Source organism: Poeciliopsis prolifica, unplaced genomic scaffold (genome assembly GCF_027474105.1).
Source record: "Poeciliopsis prolifica strain line A6 unplaced genomic scaffold, Auburn_PproV2 SCAFFOLD052, whole genome shotgun sequence".
NCBI lineage: Eukaryota > Metazoa > Chordata > Actinopteri > Cyprinodontiformes > Poeciliidae > Poeciliopsis > Poeciliopsis prolifica.
The window spans coordinates 919648-941064 of record NW_026562427.1 but is presented as its reverse complement, the minus strand read 5'-3'; the positions used below and the strand labels follow the sequence as shown (position 1 = coordinate 941064).

Sequence of the window (21417 nt, the reverse complement as noted above, 5' to 3'; positions counted from 1 at the left end):
GATTCACTGGTTGAACTCTAACATTTTGTTTTATCAGGAGTCATGCATCACGACCCCCCCCCCTCCCCCCGCCACAGATCAAACTACCGGGCCTTGAACCTGACCCCCCACAGGACCATCTTAGGGCGAGCTTGTCACATTGCATTCCCGCAGGCGCCTTGAATAATAATCATAAAAAAATTAAAAAAAAAAAAAAAAAGTTCATCAGCGCTTTGAGGCAGATAGATAGTGTGGCCGGTGGTTCCAATACACCTCCTCCTCTGCCCCCTCCCCACCCTCTGCTCCCTGCGGTGCTCCCGGTTTTGACACGGGGGGGACAAAACCCAGGGAAGGGGGCCACTGTGAATGGCAAAGCACTGAGGAGGCCGAGGGCGAGCAAAAAGGAGGCGGTGTGCCTTTGTAGTCGCGGAGGAATGCGGAAATGTCCCCGCTCCGTGTCAAACCTCTCTGAAGGGGGTCAGGCCACATTCAGCCGGCGTGGGAAAGCCAGCCAAAGACGTAGCTCACACGGGCGTGCGGGGCCGCGGCTGCATGGGCCCATCCGCGGATATGCGCAAGACAAGAAAAGAAGCAAGAGAGGAGCGTGGTTTTTGGAGGGCTACATCACGCGTTTGCCTTTGTCCTGTGACCCCCATCCCTCGCCCCCCACACACCATCACCACCACCACGTTCACCAAACACCCACCAAGCAATCCTACACACCCCTTTTCCCTTCCACACCTCCTTCCACTCAAGCTGCAAAGAGTGTCTATGCGCAAGTTTTTTTTTTTTTTTTTTTCGTCCAACCCTCCCCTCGCTTGTTTGAGAGTCCTCTGCCGGGGCTGGTGCAGTCTGAGGAATGGGGGGTTAGAGCCAGCGACGTCAACTACCTGTGTGGCCCCCGCATGGAGGAAAGTGGACAGGGATGCGTTTGATGGAGCAGTTTTATGCGAGACCCGAATGCCTCCTCAGCATTTCACTGGGCATGCCGACGTCACCACATTTTACTGACTGCCATAAATAAGGTAAAAAAAAAAAAAAAAAAAAAGTCATAATAATAATAAGAATAATAGTCGCTGATATTTCTGCAGGATTTCTTCAATGAACGGCTGTCTGATGCTAAAAACCAAAACACTTCACTAACAATAACGTCCCAAAGTTTACATGCATGTTTACAAATCTGTTATAATTCGGGCCATTTTATTAGGCTCATATCAGGGTGCGCGCACAGATAAATTAGAAAAAATTCGAGGGAGCAAGGAAAGCTCATGGAAATGTGATCAAAACTCAGCAGACACACTGTTTCACGCATTTAAAGCGGTTCGAGGCCGCAAAAGCGAGTTTTTGGTGCGTTTTAAATGGACTATTGCTGTAGGAAGTTAAAACAATGCAGCACGTGCTCACAGTTTGGCTTCTCCTCAAAACAGAAACTTTCACGGACGGACATTGGACAGTCGCGTCCGTGTCCGTTTTTCAGAGCTAGACGTTCCCGTGTTCGGTGTCTTTTCCTGCGTTTTCCATGTTTTTGAATGTTGTGGATTATTTTATTTTATTTAATTTTTTGGGACGGCAAGTGAACACGCACGTGAACAGAAGTTCTGCAACTCCGCACGCGGGCGTTAATTGATAAAGAAAAAGTGCTCGAGACGGTTTATTTAACGCAAAAGAAAAAGAAAACTGCCTCGGTGTGTGAGCTAAAGGTGTCTTACTTAGATTTGTATTATTTTTATTGTTATTATTATTATTTTCTGTTAGTAGGAGGACAGGAGTTGTAATGCGTAACAGGAGGAGGAGGAGTGGAAGCTGGGAAACGCAGCGGAGGGTCGGTTTTTTTTTTCTCCCCCCCGATAGTCCGAATAAAAACATGATGACAGTCCTGTTAAAGCCCACCTAGAGCTTGATTTCACCAAATGTGACAGAGATGGTCTCTTCCTCCATCTGTGTGTCTCTGTCGTCTAGGCATTGCATGTGCCAACTATATTCTGTGAGTATGCCTTTGTGAAGAAAGCTCGTCACCCTCGCCGGGATTCCCCGTAACATTTTCAACAAGAGAGAAGGGAGGAAAGAGAGAAAAAAGAACATCAACAAAAAAAACAACAACCCCAAAACAAACAAAAACCCAGCAAAAATGGACAAAGAAAGTGTCGGTACGCAATACGAGCCTGTGGCCGAGATTGGAGAGGGTGCATACGGGAAAGTGTACAAGGCGAGGGATTTGAAGAACGGGGGACGCTTTGTAGCCCTAAAAAGAGTTCGTGTCCAGACGGAGGAAGAGGGCATGCCTCTTTCAACCATCCGGGAGGTGGCGGTACTGAGGCAGTTGGAGGCCTTTGAGCACCCCAATGTTGTCAGGTGAGTGAGTGGGGAGGTGGGTACTGGTCTATCTGTTTATGTGTGTGTGTGTGTGTGTGTGTGTGTGTGTGTGTGTGTGTGTGTGTGTGTGTGTGTGTGTGTGTGTGTGTGTGTGTGTGTGTTTGCATGTTGCTTTAATAGGGGTCCGGGGTTTGGGGATTTGAGGGGGAGGAAAGTTTGCATGTGAACACTAGACGAACGCTACTTCCTTTTTGATGGTCTCATATGACCTTTGTGGGATGTCTGCACTGAATGTTACGAAGGAGAAGTCCAACTTTGTCAGTTTTTCTATGCAAAAAAAACAACAACAGCCAGTTAAACAGCAAGGTACATGTGCGTCACTGTTCAGATGCATTCATGCCATTTTTTAACACAAACACTATTGTGTTATACTATTGATACCTTTGGAAGAATTGTATGTGAGAAATCAAATCACAGCCACACATTATCCAGAAGTGAAAGGAAAACAATACGTGATTCTCTAAGCATTTTGTGAATGCAAATCTGAAAAGTGTGGCATGCATTTGCAGTAGGTTTCTACCAGCTTTTTTCATATATTGTAAAACTATTGGCTAATCTTCTTTACTAAGACACTCATGAAGACGATAATATGGGTTTGCAAGTCTTGCCACATATTCGGGGTTTGACTTCGAATCACTCAAAGACGTGAACATGTTTGGTACAGGGGTCTCATTAACCAAATGTTTTCCATCTTTAACTGTTATTTTTTTGGGGGGAGGGGTTTAAGCCATGACAAAAAAAAAAAACTCTGATGGCCATCTGTCATTTTTGACAGATTACAATTCACACCCCTGACCACTTGGTACAGACAAGGAACACGTTTTTAACTGTATGCGCAGAGTTTAGGTAACCAAAGCAATCAAAACAGATCCTCATGAGAGCCTCATCTCTGTCCTGGACACCACACTCAATACGTCTAGCTTGAGGCTTCGGAGTGAGTCTGTGACCACTACAGTTCACAGACCGATGCAGAAGGAGCAAGTTCTTGGGGGATCAAGGAACTGCTCGTTCAGAGGGTCTTGTCGCCTTCTGATCACTTCAGTTGAAGAAATGTTCCCTGATTTTAAAACTTTGAAGTGTTGCTTGTAATTCCAGTCTCAGGTGTGTGAGCAGAGCGAAGATTCAGCCTGTAGAACATCAAAACGAGACGTCGTCTGTTCAAGGCAAAAGTCCAAGACCTTATGAGCGTTGTCTCTGCAGAAATCCTCTTTGAGACATTTGATTATATGCACAAGTTGATGCACAATTCAGGTCAATGCAGACCAGGAGGACATTGTAAGACTGTGTGCTTAGGCCACAGCATGTCAACTGTCCATATTTTGAGTACAATAACTTAATTTGATTGTTTATAGTTACTGGAACGACAGTAAATGTTTTGGGGGTTTTTTGTCACTGTGGAGAAAACATTTTCTGCATTCGTCTTCTTGATGTGGGATGACGTGACGTGGATTCTCTTTTCAGCGTGTTCGGGTTGAGCATTAAACTGGATGAAAACTAATTGCTATTGAATATGTCATTATTATAACAAATTAATAAGTTAAAAAAATAGGTTATGACAGGATTTTTTTGACCCCGTCAATCAAAATGACAGTGAAAAAAAGTCCAGTGTGACCTCTGCCCTGGGTTTATGTTTAGGGTTGCTGACCTAATGGAAGGTGAACCTGCAGCCCAGTTTCAAGTCTTTACAGATGTTGTTTTTGAACTTTTCTCCTCTTTTCTGCCAGTCACTGTTAAAGAAAAGTGTCTACACAGTATGATGCTGCCAACCTCACGTTCTAACTTCATATGACAGATAGAACGTTGTGTGAAGGCTCAACCTGTTGCAATTGTCTTCAGATAAGATTAAGCATTCTGTAAGTAGACTCTATTTTACTGATTATGTGACTTTTGAAGGCAATCGGGGTATCAGAGTAAACCTTACACTATGATGTGGCTTCTAGCCTGCAACTGTTCTGAAAGGTCTACTCTGAATAGAACATACTTTTTTCACTTGACAGTCAGTCTATTTTCCAAATACTGACTGTGTGACTTGACATCAGCTGAAGACTGGATGTTTTCTATTCAAGGGGCAAATTTCCATGTCGTATGCAGTGCTGGTCTCAAGTTTCCATTTCACACCTTTGTAAATTGGCTGTTTGAACCCCATTTGCATCTAAACTAGTTTTGAAGACCTGTTTGTTGGCACACGCCTCAAACACCTGCATGTTGCCACTGAAAAACCTCTACTATGCTTTTCAGGTTTTCTCATTTGGAAAAAACCCTTAAGGCTCTGCAAATACATCGTAAAGCCATTACATTACATTTAGTGCATTCTAAATGTAAAGCCAACAAACTGGAAAGATGCCAACAGTTGCAAAATTCTATATAACTCCCCAGATCCCAGTAATTTGTACAAAATACTAAACAACAAAGTAACCTGTGGTACAATAGTTATTCACATGGATACAACTTTGTTTATTTGCATAAATAGAAGGGAAGCTCGAAGAGGTGAACTGCCAATGCACGGATATAAAAGAAGGAATGTAATTGGCAAAGCTGCAAAAATATTGTTGTTTAACTGATCGTTGCAAATCTCCACAGTTTGCGTCACTAAAACTGACTTCTTTCTGCATACAGACTGCATTCATGTTACTTTTGTGATATTTCCTTGAAAAAGTAGCAGTAGGAAATAAAGGACCTGAGCTTTGACTCTACAAACCCGACTCTAATTGAAATAGATATGATTATTGGAGCAGCATAACAGCAATTGATGGCTTAGTTTTTGTCTGTTCTCCAAACAGATGTCATTTGCTTTCAGTCTTATTCGTTCTCATGGCAGTAGTCAGATACTGCGTCACACATTGGCACAGGCCAAGGTCTGACCTTGTGCTTGTTTTATTGTGGAATATTAAGTGCCGTGGGATTGGAGAGGAAGTTCTAAATGAATGTTTCAGAGGCATGGCTGGTGGCCTTGTGCCTCCAACAGTAAATCTCGAATGTATCCGTAAACATTGGAGGATAATTGTAGGCTTTTATTTTACTAATACCATGGAGGCTTTTGTCCTATTAGGTCAACAGACACACCAAGCGACGTATTTGCAATAAATCAGTCAGATTAAGCAACAGCATGTTTCTCCGTTTGCATGCTCAATTATACATTGAACATTTTGTATACCTACGAAAGATTTTTAAAGGCTTCTCAGAAGTTCTCGTGCCCTAACCTGTCAAGATTGTCCTGTACTTCAGGACTGGAAAAATGCATTGTGGGGCATGTGTGGGAGTCCAGGCAAACCCTGGATGTTTGTAATGAGGTCCATTATTTATTCCATATGTTCAGAGTCTGCTGAGAGCTTCCATTGTATTCCAACAACCAAGCTGTGAGGGGCGTTTAACCCCAGCGCTACAGAAGGAGTTTGCCTTCCAGAATGACATCACATTCAGCACTAATACCTTGAACAAATCACATCTTTTTCTGGACTCCATTGATCCCGATGCTCTGACTATGGGACCCATATGTTGCCTCGTTATATGATAAAGAATTTTGTGTCATAGTTCCGTTTAGTTACCCAGTCAGATTGAAAAACAAATATAATTTAATACACTGTTGTGAGATGTCGCAAATGCATCTAATAAATTCAAATGGTAGTTTATATTAGATAAAGAGTTGCTTTTATCAACTTATACCAATTTCTGGTTCACTTTAAGCTCTGACTTGCTTATTCTGATTTTGGGGAATCAAACAATACTAACAATACTATGAGCTGTTTACTATGACCCAACTCAAAATGATTTCAAATTAGTAACAATTACATTTATTTGTGCATCACTGTGTCAGATCAGTGCAGTCTGGTCATATGCAACCTAAATTTATCTTCAGCTGCATGCATTTGATCCCGTCACAATGCACTGCAGCTAGATCTACTTTATCCCAGCTGGTAAAAAGTTATCTTAGTCTCTGCCTTTGCAGCCTCTCGCTCTCCAGGTTAAGCATGTGGTGACAGTGAAAAGGAATGTCGCTCTCTTAAAATGATGAAACCTCCAGCAAAACTCATCTCAGTGTGAGCAGACATCTGCTGGGACTGAATGGGGATTTTAAAAGACAGATCAGACATTAAAAAGATGGATACACTGACCTAACAGTATTTCCCACCTTAAAGAAAAAGTTCTTTTTTCAGTTGCTTTGTTGGTGACTTCATCTGAAAGAGAAAACAGATCAACTGAGAAGCAACAAGTCGTGGATGTATGGGTGGAAAGAGAATACGTATAGTCAATGCAGAAGTACTTTCAATGCTGTTGTGCAGACAAGAAAGATGACTTTATCGATGTTTAGTGAAACTATAAGCTACAAGATGTCAGATATGAATCCATCATTCAGTTTTACATCCTCCGTATTGTTGTGGTGCAAGTTCCCAGTTCTGCTGTAGCTACAGACATGCTTTTCTAGACTACTCAGAGTTTGAGGAGTTGTCATAGCGCTGGGTGAGGAATGCTGTTTATAGTCCCCAACCCTTTGAGTTGAACATACTGGGTAGCTTTTTTTTTTCTCAGCTTCTCATCAAAGCTGGCTTTGGCAGGTCTGCCGACATAATCGGGATTCTTGGCTTAGGCTGGATGTGTAGTAAAAACATGTCCAGCCTCTAACACCGATCTGTAAGGTTGGACAGTTAATATGTTTGCAAAATCACTGCATCATCATCAGAATCAGTGAAATATACAACAGAAAGTCAAGAGTCAGACAGATCTTTTAAAAGGTTACTGTCGACCAATCGGTTACTGTTTTGTCCAGTCACATGACCACCACTTTGAACTCTTGGATTAGCTCCATTACATACAAAATTCCAGTGAGTTTATTATTGCAGTGAGATACTACTGTCTCATTAATCTCATATTTTCGATTCCTGACTTTAGAACTTAGATTGCATATCCCTTCCACTTCCAGGCTGATTTCTTTACATAAAGCATAAGCCATAACATCTTATAATGTTTTCTATAACTTTATTGCAAATATGTGACTCATATAGTCCTTGATTGGCTGGAGTACTTTTTTTTTAATTCCGTTAATCTTAAATGCAAACTCCAGAGAAAAATCAGAAACCTTATAATCTCAGTGTTCACTCCCAATCATAAATCTTTACGTGATATCTTTTTTTTTTTTTTTAGTAACTGGGAAATAAGAACTTAGTGGGAATAATAATAAACATAATCATTTAATACATGTAATTAACTTGAGAGATGTACCAAAATCTCTTTATTTTTTCATTTATTCAATAAGATTGTTCTTTGATTAGGAGGATAAATTTTTAAGATAGATTTTTTCTAAATGAATAACAAGACTAATATTTAATCTGAGGGATACTTTAATGATTAATAGTTGAACAAAGCCTGTCAGTATCTCTCTATTTGTTTATCGGTTTAGCTGTCTGTTCTTGTCCATCCATCTTCCTTTCAGTCTTTGATCTTTGTATGTTTGATGATGAAATACTGATTACTGTGCTAATATTTTAATGTGAACACATTTCAACACAAGATTATTTCCTAATGATGTCCTGTATGTGGCTAAAAGTACTATTCCCTCCTCCAGCAAAACACTTATAACATATGCTGCCTCCACTCTAATTAACACCTGAGTTGGTGTTAATAAGTACGAGTTTATATATTTGAATTTTTGAAAAATAGAACTTACTTTAATAATCCTAATTGGCCAAAAACAGGTAAAGATTGACTTATTTTTGTATAGTTAAGAAAAAAAGATTGCGTTCTACAAAATATTTAAATATGTGGTTTCACAGTGATCTCACTTTCATGGTGAAAATGTTGTGTTAAAAAACGTAGAAACCTTATGGCAGTGACGGTCAGTGATTATTATCCCCTTATTCTCTTGGTGTAGGTTGTTTGATGTCTGCACGGTCTCTCGGACTGACAGAGAAACCAAGCTCACGCTGGTGTTTGAGCATGTGGATCAAGATCTAACCACATACCTGGAGAAGGCTCCTGACCCCGGCGTTCCACCTGAGACCATTAAGGTAAACCACCGTCTGTTAGAACCTTGTAACATTTGGGCTACACCTGTTTGAACATCAGCGAAGATGTACAGTTATGCTGATACCCAATTTAAAGTACTACGCTGTTTCCGTTTGAAGTATAAAAGCAGCTTTGGGCTAATCCCCTGTGGCTGCAGCTCTGGTTGAACACAGCTATGTCTCTTTGGTTCTGAGAATTTTTCTTGACCAAAGTCATAGCAGACATGAATGACTTCCTCTAACATCAGAAGAACCATCGCGTTTGGAAGGCTAGCACATGCGGCAGATGGACTCCAAATTAGAGGCTCCCTTCAGTCTCTATTTTGACTCTGCCCGCCAACTTTCTTACAGATGGAGACAGAACAATTAAAAGACAGTTACTTTTGTACTGATTACCAAGTAGATCAGTCAGAATCATGTTTTTGTCAACAGTTTTATTAAACCTAAAAGGAAATCTTTGCTCTTTTGTCAAAAAAAAAAAAAAAACGCATTTAAGAGGTTTCCACTTACAAGTTGCTGAAAGGTCGGAAGTGAGTTCGCCTCCATCTTGTTTTCTCAATTACTGTCTTCTTTTATTTAGGCCTCTCTGACAAAAATCCCCTTCCTCCCTTTTAAACATTTGTTTATCAGGTTTCTCCCCCTGAGGTCTGCAGATGTGCCCCAAACAATATTGGAAATTAATATTATTTATGTTTGAATGAAGAGGCCTGGGAAGTGCGGAGTGTCAAATTTAAATTGGAGACGTTCTAGCAGCACAGCAACCGCCGATTGTCACCTGAGGGCCAGGTTTATGTGTGAACGTTTTCTGTCAGGGAGAAATGTTGTTTAAGTGCAGATGATTCAGCTGGCTTACGCCAGAGGCTTAAACCAAATTTGATCCCAATTGTTGATGCGAAGTCTCTTTGAATGTATTAGTTTATTGTTGATTTTTGTGATCACAATGGCCCTCTGTGTAACTTGGCCTCAATATAAATACCACTGTTCAGTGGGGGCCTTATAAATTTGTTGAAAACATTACTGAACAAATAGCATAACAAAGACGAAGGATCACACCAGGCAGCTCTGGGATGAAGATGTGGAGATGTTTACAGCAAGGTTAAGTTATACAACGTTATTAAAAATTTCTAAGCTCTTCATAAGCACTGTTCAGTCAATCAATTGAAGCAGGAAAGAATATGGCGCAATTGAAAACCTGGGGTCCACAACTCCTATGAGAGTCCGTTCACAGAACAAATGTCAATCATGAATCCCAGAAATCTTGCAGTGATATAAAAAGTATAGGAAGACTATCATAGTCTAAAATAAACACAACATGGAAGTACTCCCTTTTTCATTTTTTAATAAGCCATGTAGGAGATATATGACTACCTGCAAAACACAATTTGCTTGCGTAGAAAATTAACTTTGCACATCACCTTGAACATATGATTACTATGGTGAAACGAGACGGTGTCAGCATGATGCTGAGGACATTTTCTGCAGCGAAGGCTTTCTGCAAAAATGTGAAAACTGTGTAAAGAAATTTGTTTGTTCCAATTATGAACTAACATTCATCGATATATGCCAGTAAAATATGTGGTTCAACTTGAACAACGTGGACGTTTTAAACTTGCCTTCCCTTACTGTATAACTTTTGCATTAAAGCGCAATAAAGCAGAAATGGACCTTTGAAGACACAGTCATCAGATCAATGCTCTCCTCAGGAACGATAACTCATACTGTGAAGCTGAAATTAGCAACAAACATGTACCCCGTCCTGAGATGTTACAACAGCACTCATTTAGAAAGGATTGGTTTAGGTCTGTATGGTTGCTCTGTGTATGACCATGCAAGCACACTAAGTTGCTTCTTGAATGTAGTTTTATGCCTGAAGCAACTTATTGAACCACTTGGGGATTTCTGGATCCACAAGGCACAACAATCTTGTGTCCAAAAACAATGTTAGTTTTATCTACAGTTATTTTTGACACTTAATGATCTATGCAGTAGCAAAATTTTTACTGTACACTGAAGGGCTTACAGTTGTTCTGTCATAGTCAAATCAGTGGTAAAAAGGGTGAAACACCTCTGGACATCCTGTTTTTAAGGGAGTTGGACAAAAGTTGACTGTTCTGCTTTAAGACCAAAATCTAATCTTCACAATACAATCAACACAAAAAGGGAAGGAAGATGGCACAAGGAAGGAAGGGAAATAAAAAAAGATTCAATCCTGCCTTTTTTCTTAACCCTATCATTGCAGTCCCAAGCTGCATGACACACTGTAGTTTTCCATTTTGTAAAAAAGTCATGCATTCATACTATTTCAGTTTGGGAGAAGTTCAAGGAAGATTTTTAAGCACCAAGGAACGATCAGACAACTTGCCTTTGCAGCATGAAGATTCATTAGGCACCCACCTCCTTGTGCTTTCTCCCAGCATCTGTTTATCTGGACTCTTAAGAAGACAAAAGGACAAGAAGTGTCGGCACATCATAGACACAGTCCTGTTATTTCTAGGAGAGTGGACACTGCATACTGACCTGAACATGACCCCATTACCCTCTAACCCCTCCCAAACAACTTTAGTTGCACTTGGCTGTACCATCTGACAACATATTGTTGACCCGGCCATCCTATTAGTCCCTATTTGAGTTTCAGTGTTGAATATGTGCACATGTTTTCACTCCAGAAACTTGTTGAGCCAAAAGCCCGAAACTAAAAAGAACAGCCACACTTTTCCTCAAAACCATCTATCCATCCATCCTCCACAAGAGACACCCCCACATCGGCCCAGTTTGTCCACTTCAGCATCCCCATCCTCCACCACCCACTCAGACTCAAGACCCACCACATGGTCATTGATGAAAGAGGCCCTCCTCCAGGAATCAAATGAGCTGGAAGGACATCAAGCAGCCGGGTTGCCCCATGCTCGGCTCTCCTCAGCCGGGCCGGCGCTTGGGTCTCACCCACCCTCCTCGGCTACCATCATCCAAGCTTCCACACTCTGTGGGCCAGAGATGGGGGAGGTTAATGAAGCATGGGCAGGGAATTACACTAACGTTAACCGGCAGATGTCCTATATTGTGCCAAACTACAATAAACAATATGGCTGCCTCTGGTACATTTGCATCAGAAAAGGAGGGGACCTCCAAAAGCCATGTTTTGACTGATTCTTGCAGTGAGCTGACTTTTTATTATTATTATTATCATTATTTTTATTTTTTTTAAATGCTGTTCCTCTTTTTATTTATTCAGAGTCTAATGATGTTCCTATTTTTTATTTCCCATTCGTGATGTTTAAGATCTTAAACACAAATCCACATCAGATGAAGCAAATATTGTTCTACCTTTCACCATGCTGTTAGATATAATATCAATAACATAGTAGGTAATCAATATTACACAATGACAGCTTCATTATGTTTTGTTGGGATTTTACATGACAGACTACACAAAGTAGACAAAATGCTTACAATGAAAATCTGTGAAGCGTTGAATTAATTTGTGCTCAATGCTTTCTGTTCTGATACCTATTAAAAATGCAACCAGCTGTCTTTTAAGGTCACCTAATTAGTAAATTCAGTCCACTCCTGTACATTTTAATATGAGTACAACTACAGGTCTGATGGCATCAAAGGTTTTTTAGAGGACATAAATGAACAACCATCATCATGATGACAAAGGAACACACTAGACTGGCTAGGGGAGAAAGCTGTGAAAACGTCTAAAGTAAACCAAACTCTAAAACTTTTTAAAAGGTTTTAACATCTCACAAGACCCCAAATGTACCATTACTTGGTCGTCCATCTAAAACTTGACAGAAAAACATTGTGTAGAGAAACAGTCAAAAGTTACGTGATAATTTAGAGGCAGCCACAGAAATTCTTATCTCAGGTGAAAGAATCTGCATAATAGTTGTGCAATTCACAGATCTGTCCTTAGTGGAAGATTGTCCAAAAGAAAGCGGGTCAAAGAAGGCCATTTGGAGTTTAGCACAAGCCATGTAGCGAACACAGACAAACAGATTTATGATTGCTATGCATGATTGCAAATTAACACTTCGTCTCATTGTGAACACACCATCCCCACTGTAAAACATGGTGGGGTCATCATCATTATGTGGGGGTTCTTCTGCAGGGACAGGGAGGCCGGTCACAGGAAGATGGAAGGAGAAATCCTGGGAGAAAATTTCTGGGAGGCCAGAAGACATTTGACTAGGGTCATTGTTGCAGTTCATAATGCACAACTTTGTTTGTCTATCGCAATACCAAAATATGCAAAAAAAAAATAAAAAAGGCAGAGAAGTTTGTGGTTGTAATGGGATAATGTGGAAAAGCGGAAAGGATAGAAACACTTATACAAGGCACTGTAAGTGATTCTTTAAAGAAGGGCAGGAAAACTTGGATTGTTAACATTTAAGAGTCACACTCATGAGATAATTAGTGTTTACGAGGAAATGCTGTTGAAAGGAAGCACGGTAAAATGACTATTTAAAGGAGAGAGGAACTGATGGGTGGGGGAATGCTATTGTGTCAGCCCCCAATAATACACACACACACACACCCAAACACACATGCATGCAAAGTGACCAACTGCCTGCCTCCGTCCTATGGCCCTGTCTGTCTGTTGGCCTTCTCTGTGGGTCATGGCTGGATGGAGATGCAGAAAGGAAGGTCTGTTTTTGCATCCTGTCCTTGGTCATACATACGCACATGCTAGCGCACAGACCAGTGATCCCTTTTCTCCCCACAAAAACACACATACGATAACAGATATCGCATTTTTCTGTTTGTTTGTGTACAGCAGCACGACAATCATCACATCCAGAGTTGTGTAGTGTGGCCAAAACAGCAGCCAGCCCAGTACCATTTGCTGATCATTTTTGCTTGAGTGCGCAGACCCCTTTCCTTTGACTCACACGCCAGCTGGTGGGCTACTGAATAGAGTTGTGGGCTCAGGTCCATGTCACTTGTGGGGTCTCGATGTGGAGCTTTGAGGTGGTTTACGGGGTGTACATCTGTAGCAAGAATGTGTTTCTTGAACAAAAGCAGATTACAGAGACTGTGAGAGAGCAAGAGATCGGTTGAACTCTCTGGTTTTGCTTTGTCAAAACTACCTGTAATAACTTATTTGTTTATAGGTGCTGGACCTGTTTGAGAGTATTTCGGTTTCAAAAGGACAAGTCTGAGCTAGTTTCGACACTGTTCATTCGTTTTCACAACAGTTAACTCGGCAAGTTCGCCATAAATGTGGTGCCTATGCTACAGCCGTTTGAGGTCAGGTTTTGGGCATATAAAGAAAGCAAGCACCAATTAACTAAAGAAGGACAGCTGCTTAGTAACAGAGATCTGTGCTTGCACAAAGCAGGGGCCTCTTTCTGACGCTGGTGTATGTGTGTGTGTGTCAGTTATCAAACATCTGCCACAGTCGATGAGAAAAGACACGGGCCTCTTCACGTTAACTCTCTCACTCCCAGACTGTCTCAGCTTTTATTTTGAAGTTCACAGGTTAGGTTGTTGTCTGTCAGGCCGTTTTGTTGTTGAATACTTTGCTGCACAGCAGAAACCACATTGTTTCAGAGGGTTTTTGAAGATACCTGTTGCTAGCATTCAAATTGAACAGCTCACACTGAGTCACTCAAACCTGCACATGTAAACAATTATCTAACACCAAACATCTGGTGTGTGCTGTGAACCTTAAACATAGACTAGTATAGTGGTTCTAAAACTTATAATTACCAGTCTAGTACATACTAACTTTTCTAAGTAACACCATATTGCCGGGTCACGAAAAAAAGGAAACATTTGGAGCCTTTGGCACTTCATCTTTTAGATAAAGATGCAACAATTCAAGTGGAAAAGGTTAATTTCCAACTAACCATGACTTTAAATCCAATATGGCTGCCATGCACAGAAAACTGACAGAAAGCCAGAGTAAAAAACTATCCAAGAGTCTTTTTTTGTTTGTTTGTTTTTTTGTATTTTTGTTTTTAATGACCTCCTTTTTTAAGTGTCTTTGTAAAAGCCATAATCCTGTCTACTTTCTCCTTTCATCTTGTTGACTCGCAGGATATGATGTACCAGCTGCTTCAGGGGCTGGACTTTCTGCACTCGCACCGAGTGGTTCACCGTGACCTGAAACCTCAGAATATTCTGGTGACCAGTGCAGGTCAGATCAAACTGGCAGACTTTGGTTTAGCCCGCATCTACAGCTTCCAGATGGCGCTCACATCAGTGGTAGGTTTCTTTGGCTGTCTGAACAGAAATGTTATCAAACCAAGCATTCCATGACTAACAACTGTGTGGTTTCTCTGGTTAGGACCTTAAAATAGGAACGCTCAAGGATATAGAAGTTGCTACCCTCCAGACTATCAATCTGTGCAGTCACTTTTTGATTGAAAGGAAACATGAAATTGAGCTCAAGTTTTAAAATAATAAATATTTACTTTAATACTTGCTTTCACTTGTACACTTGACAAAGAGCGGATCCTTTCGGGCAACTTTTTTTGATTTTCCCTCGGACACCTCCACATGTGAATTAGAAAATGTCTAATGTGTTAAGGTTGGCACTTCCAGAGCATCATCAGAGAACAGCTTATAAGAGCTCTGCCAAATGATCGGGTTTCTCTGTGTAAAGTGAGAGTGAGGCACCCCCCTCCCTTCCTTTGTGGCCTGCTTCAGCAGTCCCTCGGAGGCTGTTGCAAAGAGGAATGGGACAGACGAGAAGAGACAAACACCCCTCCCTTCCCACTGTCGGCCCTTTGATGCCTAACTGTTGCACTCCAGGCTCTGATGACCTGATAATATATAAAGAGACTCTGAAAAGAGTCATTGGAAGAACTTTGAAGGAAGAGAGAAGTGACTTTGAAGATGAGTGTGGGCAGCCACAGAAGATTCTTACCTGAAAAAAAAAATAGTGTCACCAATTGTAACATCAACAAACAATAAAAATCTTCTGGACCTTACTACAACTCTTCCAACAAAGTTGAACATATCTAGATTATCCAGGCTCTTTTAGTTCAACATGTCAAACAATTTACATTCAGCGTCTTGCAAAAGTATTTATACTCCTTAAAGTTCTCACATTTTAAAGAGAAGCTTCAATGCATTTTATATAACATATAAAATTTATTGTGTAGAACTTACACCATAATTGTTCGTTTTTACACTTATTCTTAGCACTCCCATCTGTTCCAGTGCATTGAAACACTTTGTCATCTCTGCTCTTTTAAAAGGTGTCAGGCACTCCATGTCAACTTGAGTTGATAGAAAGTCCTGGACATATTTATAGCTGCCCTGTTAAAGATTTGTAAAAAGTCCTAAGATATATTTTATTATGATAGCATATTCACATGTTGACTCAGTAATATAGGAAAGTACAGTGTTGGACTTTATCCAGAAATTTCTGGTACCCCTAAAAATATATATTTTTTAAAAATAAGTATATATATAAAAAAAATCTTGACAACTCAAACGACTGCAGAAAAGGTCATCTTGGGGTCACCAACTCTCTATTACACACCATCTACTCATAAACTGGCTATTTTAGAGTGTTACCAGGGGAAATCATTCTTATTGTGAGTTTGTTAAACTCTACTGGATATTTAAGAAGAGGCCAGATTGATTTTTCAATCTAGTTGAGTAACAAAGAAATTATTAGGAAAGCATGTCATAGCCAGTGTTAAACATAGTGGAAGATCTGTGATGCTGTGGGCCTTTTTCTTTAACAAATTCCCTGTAAACTGTAACCGTGGATGGGATCCTGAACTTTGTATAACAGGAGCTTTTAAATCAAACTCCACTGGAAACTGCTGATGAATTGAAAATGAAGCATCATTAGCTCTTTCAACAGGTTAGTGGTCCAAAACATGACTAACTCTACACCAAGATTATGCTATAGCAATAAAAGATTGATTTATTTTAAGGCTAGTTGCACATTGCTCCTTGGGGTACCAATAAATAATGTCAGGACAATACACTGAAACTTCCAAAGCTTCCAGAAAATAAAAGTGCTTCCCCCGTTATAGCAAGAAAGAAGGCCTTCTGTCAAATGTTGAGCAGCTGGAATCGTACGTAAGTGAGTATGAAAGGAAAACCTGACAATTCATATCTGCAGTAGTTACTTTTCTCACTTTTTGTTTGGTGTTTTAAAAAAAATTGTGGCCACAGTTTCAACACAGAGGAAAACTTTCTTCCACAGTCCAAAACATTTCTGATAGGTTAATTGACGTGTCGAAATAGCCTGGAGGCGTGTGTGTGTGTGTGTGTGTGTGTGGTGTGTGTGTGTGTGTGTGTGGTGTTGTGTGTGTGTGTGTGTGTGTGTGTGTGTGTGTGTGTGTGTGTGTGTGTGTGTGTGTGTCCTGTGTCTCCGTACAAAGGGGATGGATGGATGGATGGATGGATGGATGGATGGATGGAGGGATGGAGGGATGGAGGGATGGAGGGATGGAGGGATGGAAGGAGGGAGGGAGGGAGGGAGGGAGGGAGGAGGAGGGAGGGAGGGAGGGAGGAGGGAGGGAGGGAGGGAGGGAGGGAGGGAGGGAGGGAGGGATGGCCCATTTTTCCACAAAAAACCTACAAGGGTGTATATGCATTTTTAACAGTTAAATCAGCATTTAGTGTCATTTAGAAAAAAAATGTCACTTGAAGTTCTTATTTTATGAAGATGAAACTTGCTGATTTGACAAGTTTTCAAAATGTCAGAATCAGTGTTTTTTTTTTTTTTATGTTTTAGTCAAGACTCCAGTCAATTATGCAAATCAAAATTTCTCTGAATTACAAAGGTCTTTTTTTTTTGATTGAGTTATGTATTTTGTCAAGTATTTCTATAATTTGTCACCACGCTTGATGATTCACAGCTAAGATTCAGGGGAGCACACGGTTTACTATTGAATTTACATATGTGTTACACAGTCATCATTGTACCTGTGGTTTCACTAAAGGGTTAAGTCTTCATTGGCTTTGTCTATGACTAGACGGGGACACTTTTTGCTGCTGGTTAAACACCTCCCCGGGAATTCACCATCAGGTCGAAGTAACAAGATAGCGAGTCCCGAAAACTACTCTTAAACACCACACTGCACTTTTAAATGTGCTTTCACACTCATTCACATACTCATTTCCTTCCTCGGTTTTACAGATTGAGCCACAAAAATTAGATGGTTGCGTGTGCGCATCCATGTGCGTGTGTGCGTGCGTGTGCATGTGTGTATGTGTGTATTCGCAGAGCACTGCAATGTGAGCATGGGATCTTTGGTTCCAGATGAATGTTCCTGCGTCTGGAATCCCCCTGTCAACCGGACACACACACACACACACACACACACACACACACAAATCTCCATTCACCCGTTCTTTGTTTCCTTTTGCTAATAAAAGCACCTAATCTACACTGCGCGCTGTGTGTATGTAGACAAATACGCACAGTTTAAGAGGATCTTCCCCTTTGCCCAACAGACCAGCAGTTACTTATTTAGTCACCTAAAGCCACCGTTACTGGCAGACAGATGGGCTTTGGAGAACTGCTGTTGCTTAAGCGAACTGGGCGATTTTCTCACTTTCAAAGTGATTCATTTAGGGCTTTTAGAATGACAAGATGGCTGAAGGAATCATTTGCATGAAGATATCAAAGAGTCCCTCACCCGCTCTTTTAATGTTTTTTTTTTCCAGTGTCGCGAACTGAAAGTAGCGCCGTTACTCTTTCTGCTGATGAGATACCAACACTTCTCTTTTTGCAATGCATTAGCTTTCTCACCCAGCCACATGGCTGCTTGTTGAGATGTCATTGATAAAGTGTGTGGTCAGCATTTGCATGTATGTATTAAAAATGTCGGAGCGGAGCTTTGGTGCTGCTTCGGGTGACCTATGGCTCCTCCTGCATCAGTCACCGATCATGTCGTATTTCCCCCCCCGCACCCCCAATGGGGAGAGGAAAGGAAAGGAAGACCACCCATTGGCTGGTCTGAGGTCCAGATTAGCCTGCCCCGACAGTCCCTGTGGGATTGTTGTTTTGTTGCTGGTTTTTTTGTGACCCTATCCTGGCTACAGGCTCTTTGTATGGCTCTGAGTGACGGGCAGAAAAAAGGACTGGATGAGTTAAATGATGCTGGTGTGTTGCTGCGGATTTATTTCTCACTGGAGCACTTATATTCAGTTTCCCTTAAAAATTTGCAACGTTTACATCTTTTTACAATTGCTGTAAGAAAATCTGTCTCATCTTTGCGCATATGATCAAAGCATTACCTAAACGACAACTATGTCATTGGCCACAGTATGACTGTTTTGGATCTTTTGACTCAACTCCAACTAAATTTGTAGCCGTCCAGTTAAATCCTTGCTCACTTAATTATGTTGCACATGAGTTTGATTAACTTATCTCTCTCAAAATTGTTAAACAGTCATAACAACTACATCAGAAAATGACGTTTTAGATTGAACAATATTCACAAAAATATATTTGCAAATATATTTGTAATGTACATTCTATAATGCTAGCTACAGAATAATCCTTGCTGCTCCCTGCTGCTGGAGAGAAAACCTGATTGATTCTTTTGCAGCAGATTTGCAAGATTTTTTCTTATTCGGTTTCCATATTATTTTTGTGATGCCTAAAGTACTCACACCCCTTAACATTTTTAAAGTTAAAATCACAAAGCTTCTTCTTTCTAGTTTTTTAATGTATATAAAATGCAAAGTAGAGCACTACTGTGAATTGACATAAAAAAAACTATGTACAGTTTTTAAAATATTTTCTAAATCATTCACATTTTGTTACCTCTATCAGTTTTCTCCCCCCGCCTCCCTCTATTTTTTAAATTAAAGTTCTGGAGAGGTTTGAAGCAAGAATAGGCTTTCAACATGCCAAGGTGTGAACACCTTATAAAAATCACAAATAGACATTATTCAGAGAAACCCATTAGGCCATGATCATTCTAGAGGAGCTCCATAGATCCACAGCTCAGCTGGGGTAATCTGTTGACAGCAGCTATTATTAGCCTTGCTTTCCACAAATCTGACCTTTTATAGCAAAGTGGCAAGTAAAGAAAAGACATTGTGAGAATAACGACTCAGGAACCTCCATTTGTAGCTTGCTAAAGGCAGTAAAGGTCTGAGTCTTCATGAAAAACAATGTGCAGACGTCACCATGATAGCACCCTCATGTAGCCAACATGTTTCATAGCTGTGGCAGGCTATGAAAAAAGGTATTTCCTTCTAACACTCATAATTAATGAGAAGACGGCCTGATCAAACTTAAACCCTGGAGGAAATGTAGAGCCTAAAAAAGGGCTTGAATCCAGGGTAAAGATTTACCCGCCAGCAGAACAACAAGCTACAATTAAATGTCTTAGGTTAAGGCTACCAAATATGTTACAAATTTAATGTTAATGTCAAAAATATTTGTTCAAAATATGTTTAATATTATATTCCAAGTGCAAGGAATTAATGCTTTGAATGGCAAAAATATTTCTAGCTTTTTGAATGAAGCCCCACTGCAGTAGATGACAGAGAGCAACTGTTGACTTCATCGCAACGATTGTCCTTCTGTTTATATTTCACAACGCAATCATTTTATGACTGATCTAATGTTTTAAAGCCCCAGTATAAATCAAAGCGTCTTTGTGTGTCAAAATCCTACAACCAAACTCCAAACTTCTTGAAAAGTACGCAAAAGCCATGCAGACAGTGCACACGTTATTAAAAAGGGGGGGCATAATGGTAATGTAAGCAAAGTAGGTCTGCTGTACATAACAAAGTCACCATTTTCACTTGTATCAGTGAGCAAGAAAATAATCTATGCATTTTATAAGAAAATTAATAAAGAGAAGCTGTGCTCCATTCGGGAAAGCTCTTCCTGTTAGAAGATGTTCAGTTGGGAAAGGAAACATCCTCGGATCTTAAGGTGACACAGGATTAGAGGTCAGGTGAGGTTCTGTGTTCAAAAGATAAACTCAATTATTTTATCCATGGGAGGTCCATCCACACAATTTGAGCACTTGAAACTATTGTGATATGAAGTGGAAGGTCCCATGAATCTCATTAGTTTGCACTCCCATGCACATCATGCGCATGTGGTCACTTGTCAAATTAGATTTTGGAAATCTCAAGGGGAATGCCATCAGTTTTTGTGTGTTGGCTATTTATGTTATTTATGTATTCACAGTAAAAAGAATGAAGGGGTTACGTTTCCAGACTAGATCAACTCAAAAAGTTTTCTTTTTTTGTCTTTCTTCTTTACTCATCTAAAGTCCTAAGTGACTCAAAAGCCAAAGGGAATTTCAACACTCTTCAAGCTAAAGCTTTTTGAGCTTTGACTGAAATGAGGCCGACTTAAATGTGATCAAATGAACCATTAATTATCGCTGTTTTTGTAAGCATCGCTCAGATCTGTACTGTCCCACTGCTGATTTCCTGTAAACTTTAGCTGTCTGAGTCTTATGCAGAGGAGTGAAATTGTTACCTGATTAAAGGTATTTTCCCAAAGCTTCCCCCCCTTTGGTTCCTTCTGCTCACAGCCCTCCCACTGCTCTTACCAGAATAAGACACCCATATCTCAGACGACATTAAACAAATTGAAACCAGATTTCCTGCCTGCGCTTAAACAGCAGACAGGCTTTTACAACCCAAGAGAGGCAGACTCACTCTGTGCAGTATAGATTGTTATTTTTACTCTTACAACATTTACTTGTTTGACTTTGCAGTCGCAGACTGTTGGCTCATTACAGCAGTGCAGATTGATGTGTTCTCACCTGTCCAACGTTAAGTTCATCCTAAAAGTCATGCTGATTAGGAGCATTGTTGTGTCTGGGATGTTTTTACGGCTCATCGCTTTTGCAATGCATTTATCTATAGCCCCTTTAGCGACTAGCGGTTTTGACAGGTGAAAGTGAATCAAGTCTGCAATGATGAGCCTGGATAAGCTGGAGAGTTGTCCTGATGCTCAGGACAGAGAGAAAGAACGGAAAGCAGGCAGCAGCAGGGAGCAGCAGGGAGATGGAGGTGGGGAAAACCCTTGCACTGCACGCAGAAGAGCACGTGCAGCTCACTCTGGGAATGTTTAGATATCTCCTCAAACGGCTCCATATGGGAAAAA

General features: G+C 40.6%; 1 protein-coding gene across 3 annotated transcripts in view; it reads left to right on the top strand.

Annotated features, from left to right (window-relative positions):
• Positions 1 to 790: 790 nt before the first annotated feature.
• cdk6 (cyclin-dependent kinase 6) overlaps positions 791 to 21417 on the top strand; it is a 40766-nt gene continuing 20139 nt past the window's right edge. The window contains exons 1-4 of one of the 3 annotated variants that reach the window (XM_055058925.1): positions 791 to 1004; positions 1939 to 2331; positions 8219 to 8354; positions 14397 to 14564. In XM_055058925.1, coding sequence (XP_054914900.1) covers positions 2108 to 2331; positions 8219 to 8354; positions 14397 to 14564 — 528 coding nt within the window. In that variant the 5' untranslated portion in view covers positions 791 to 1004; positions 1939 to 2107. The other 2 variants (XM_055058927.1, XM_055058926.1) reach the window with 2 other exon arrangements.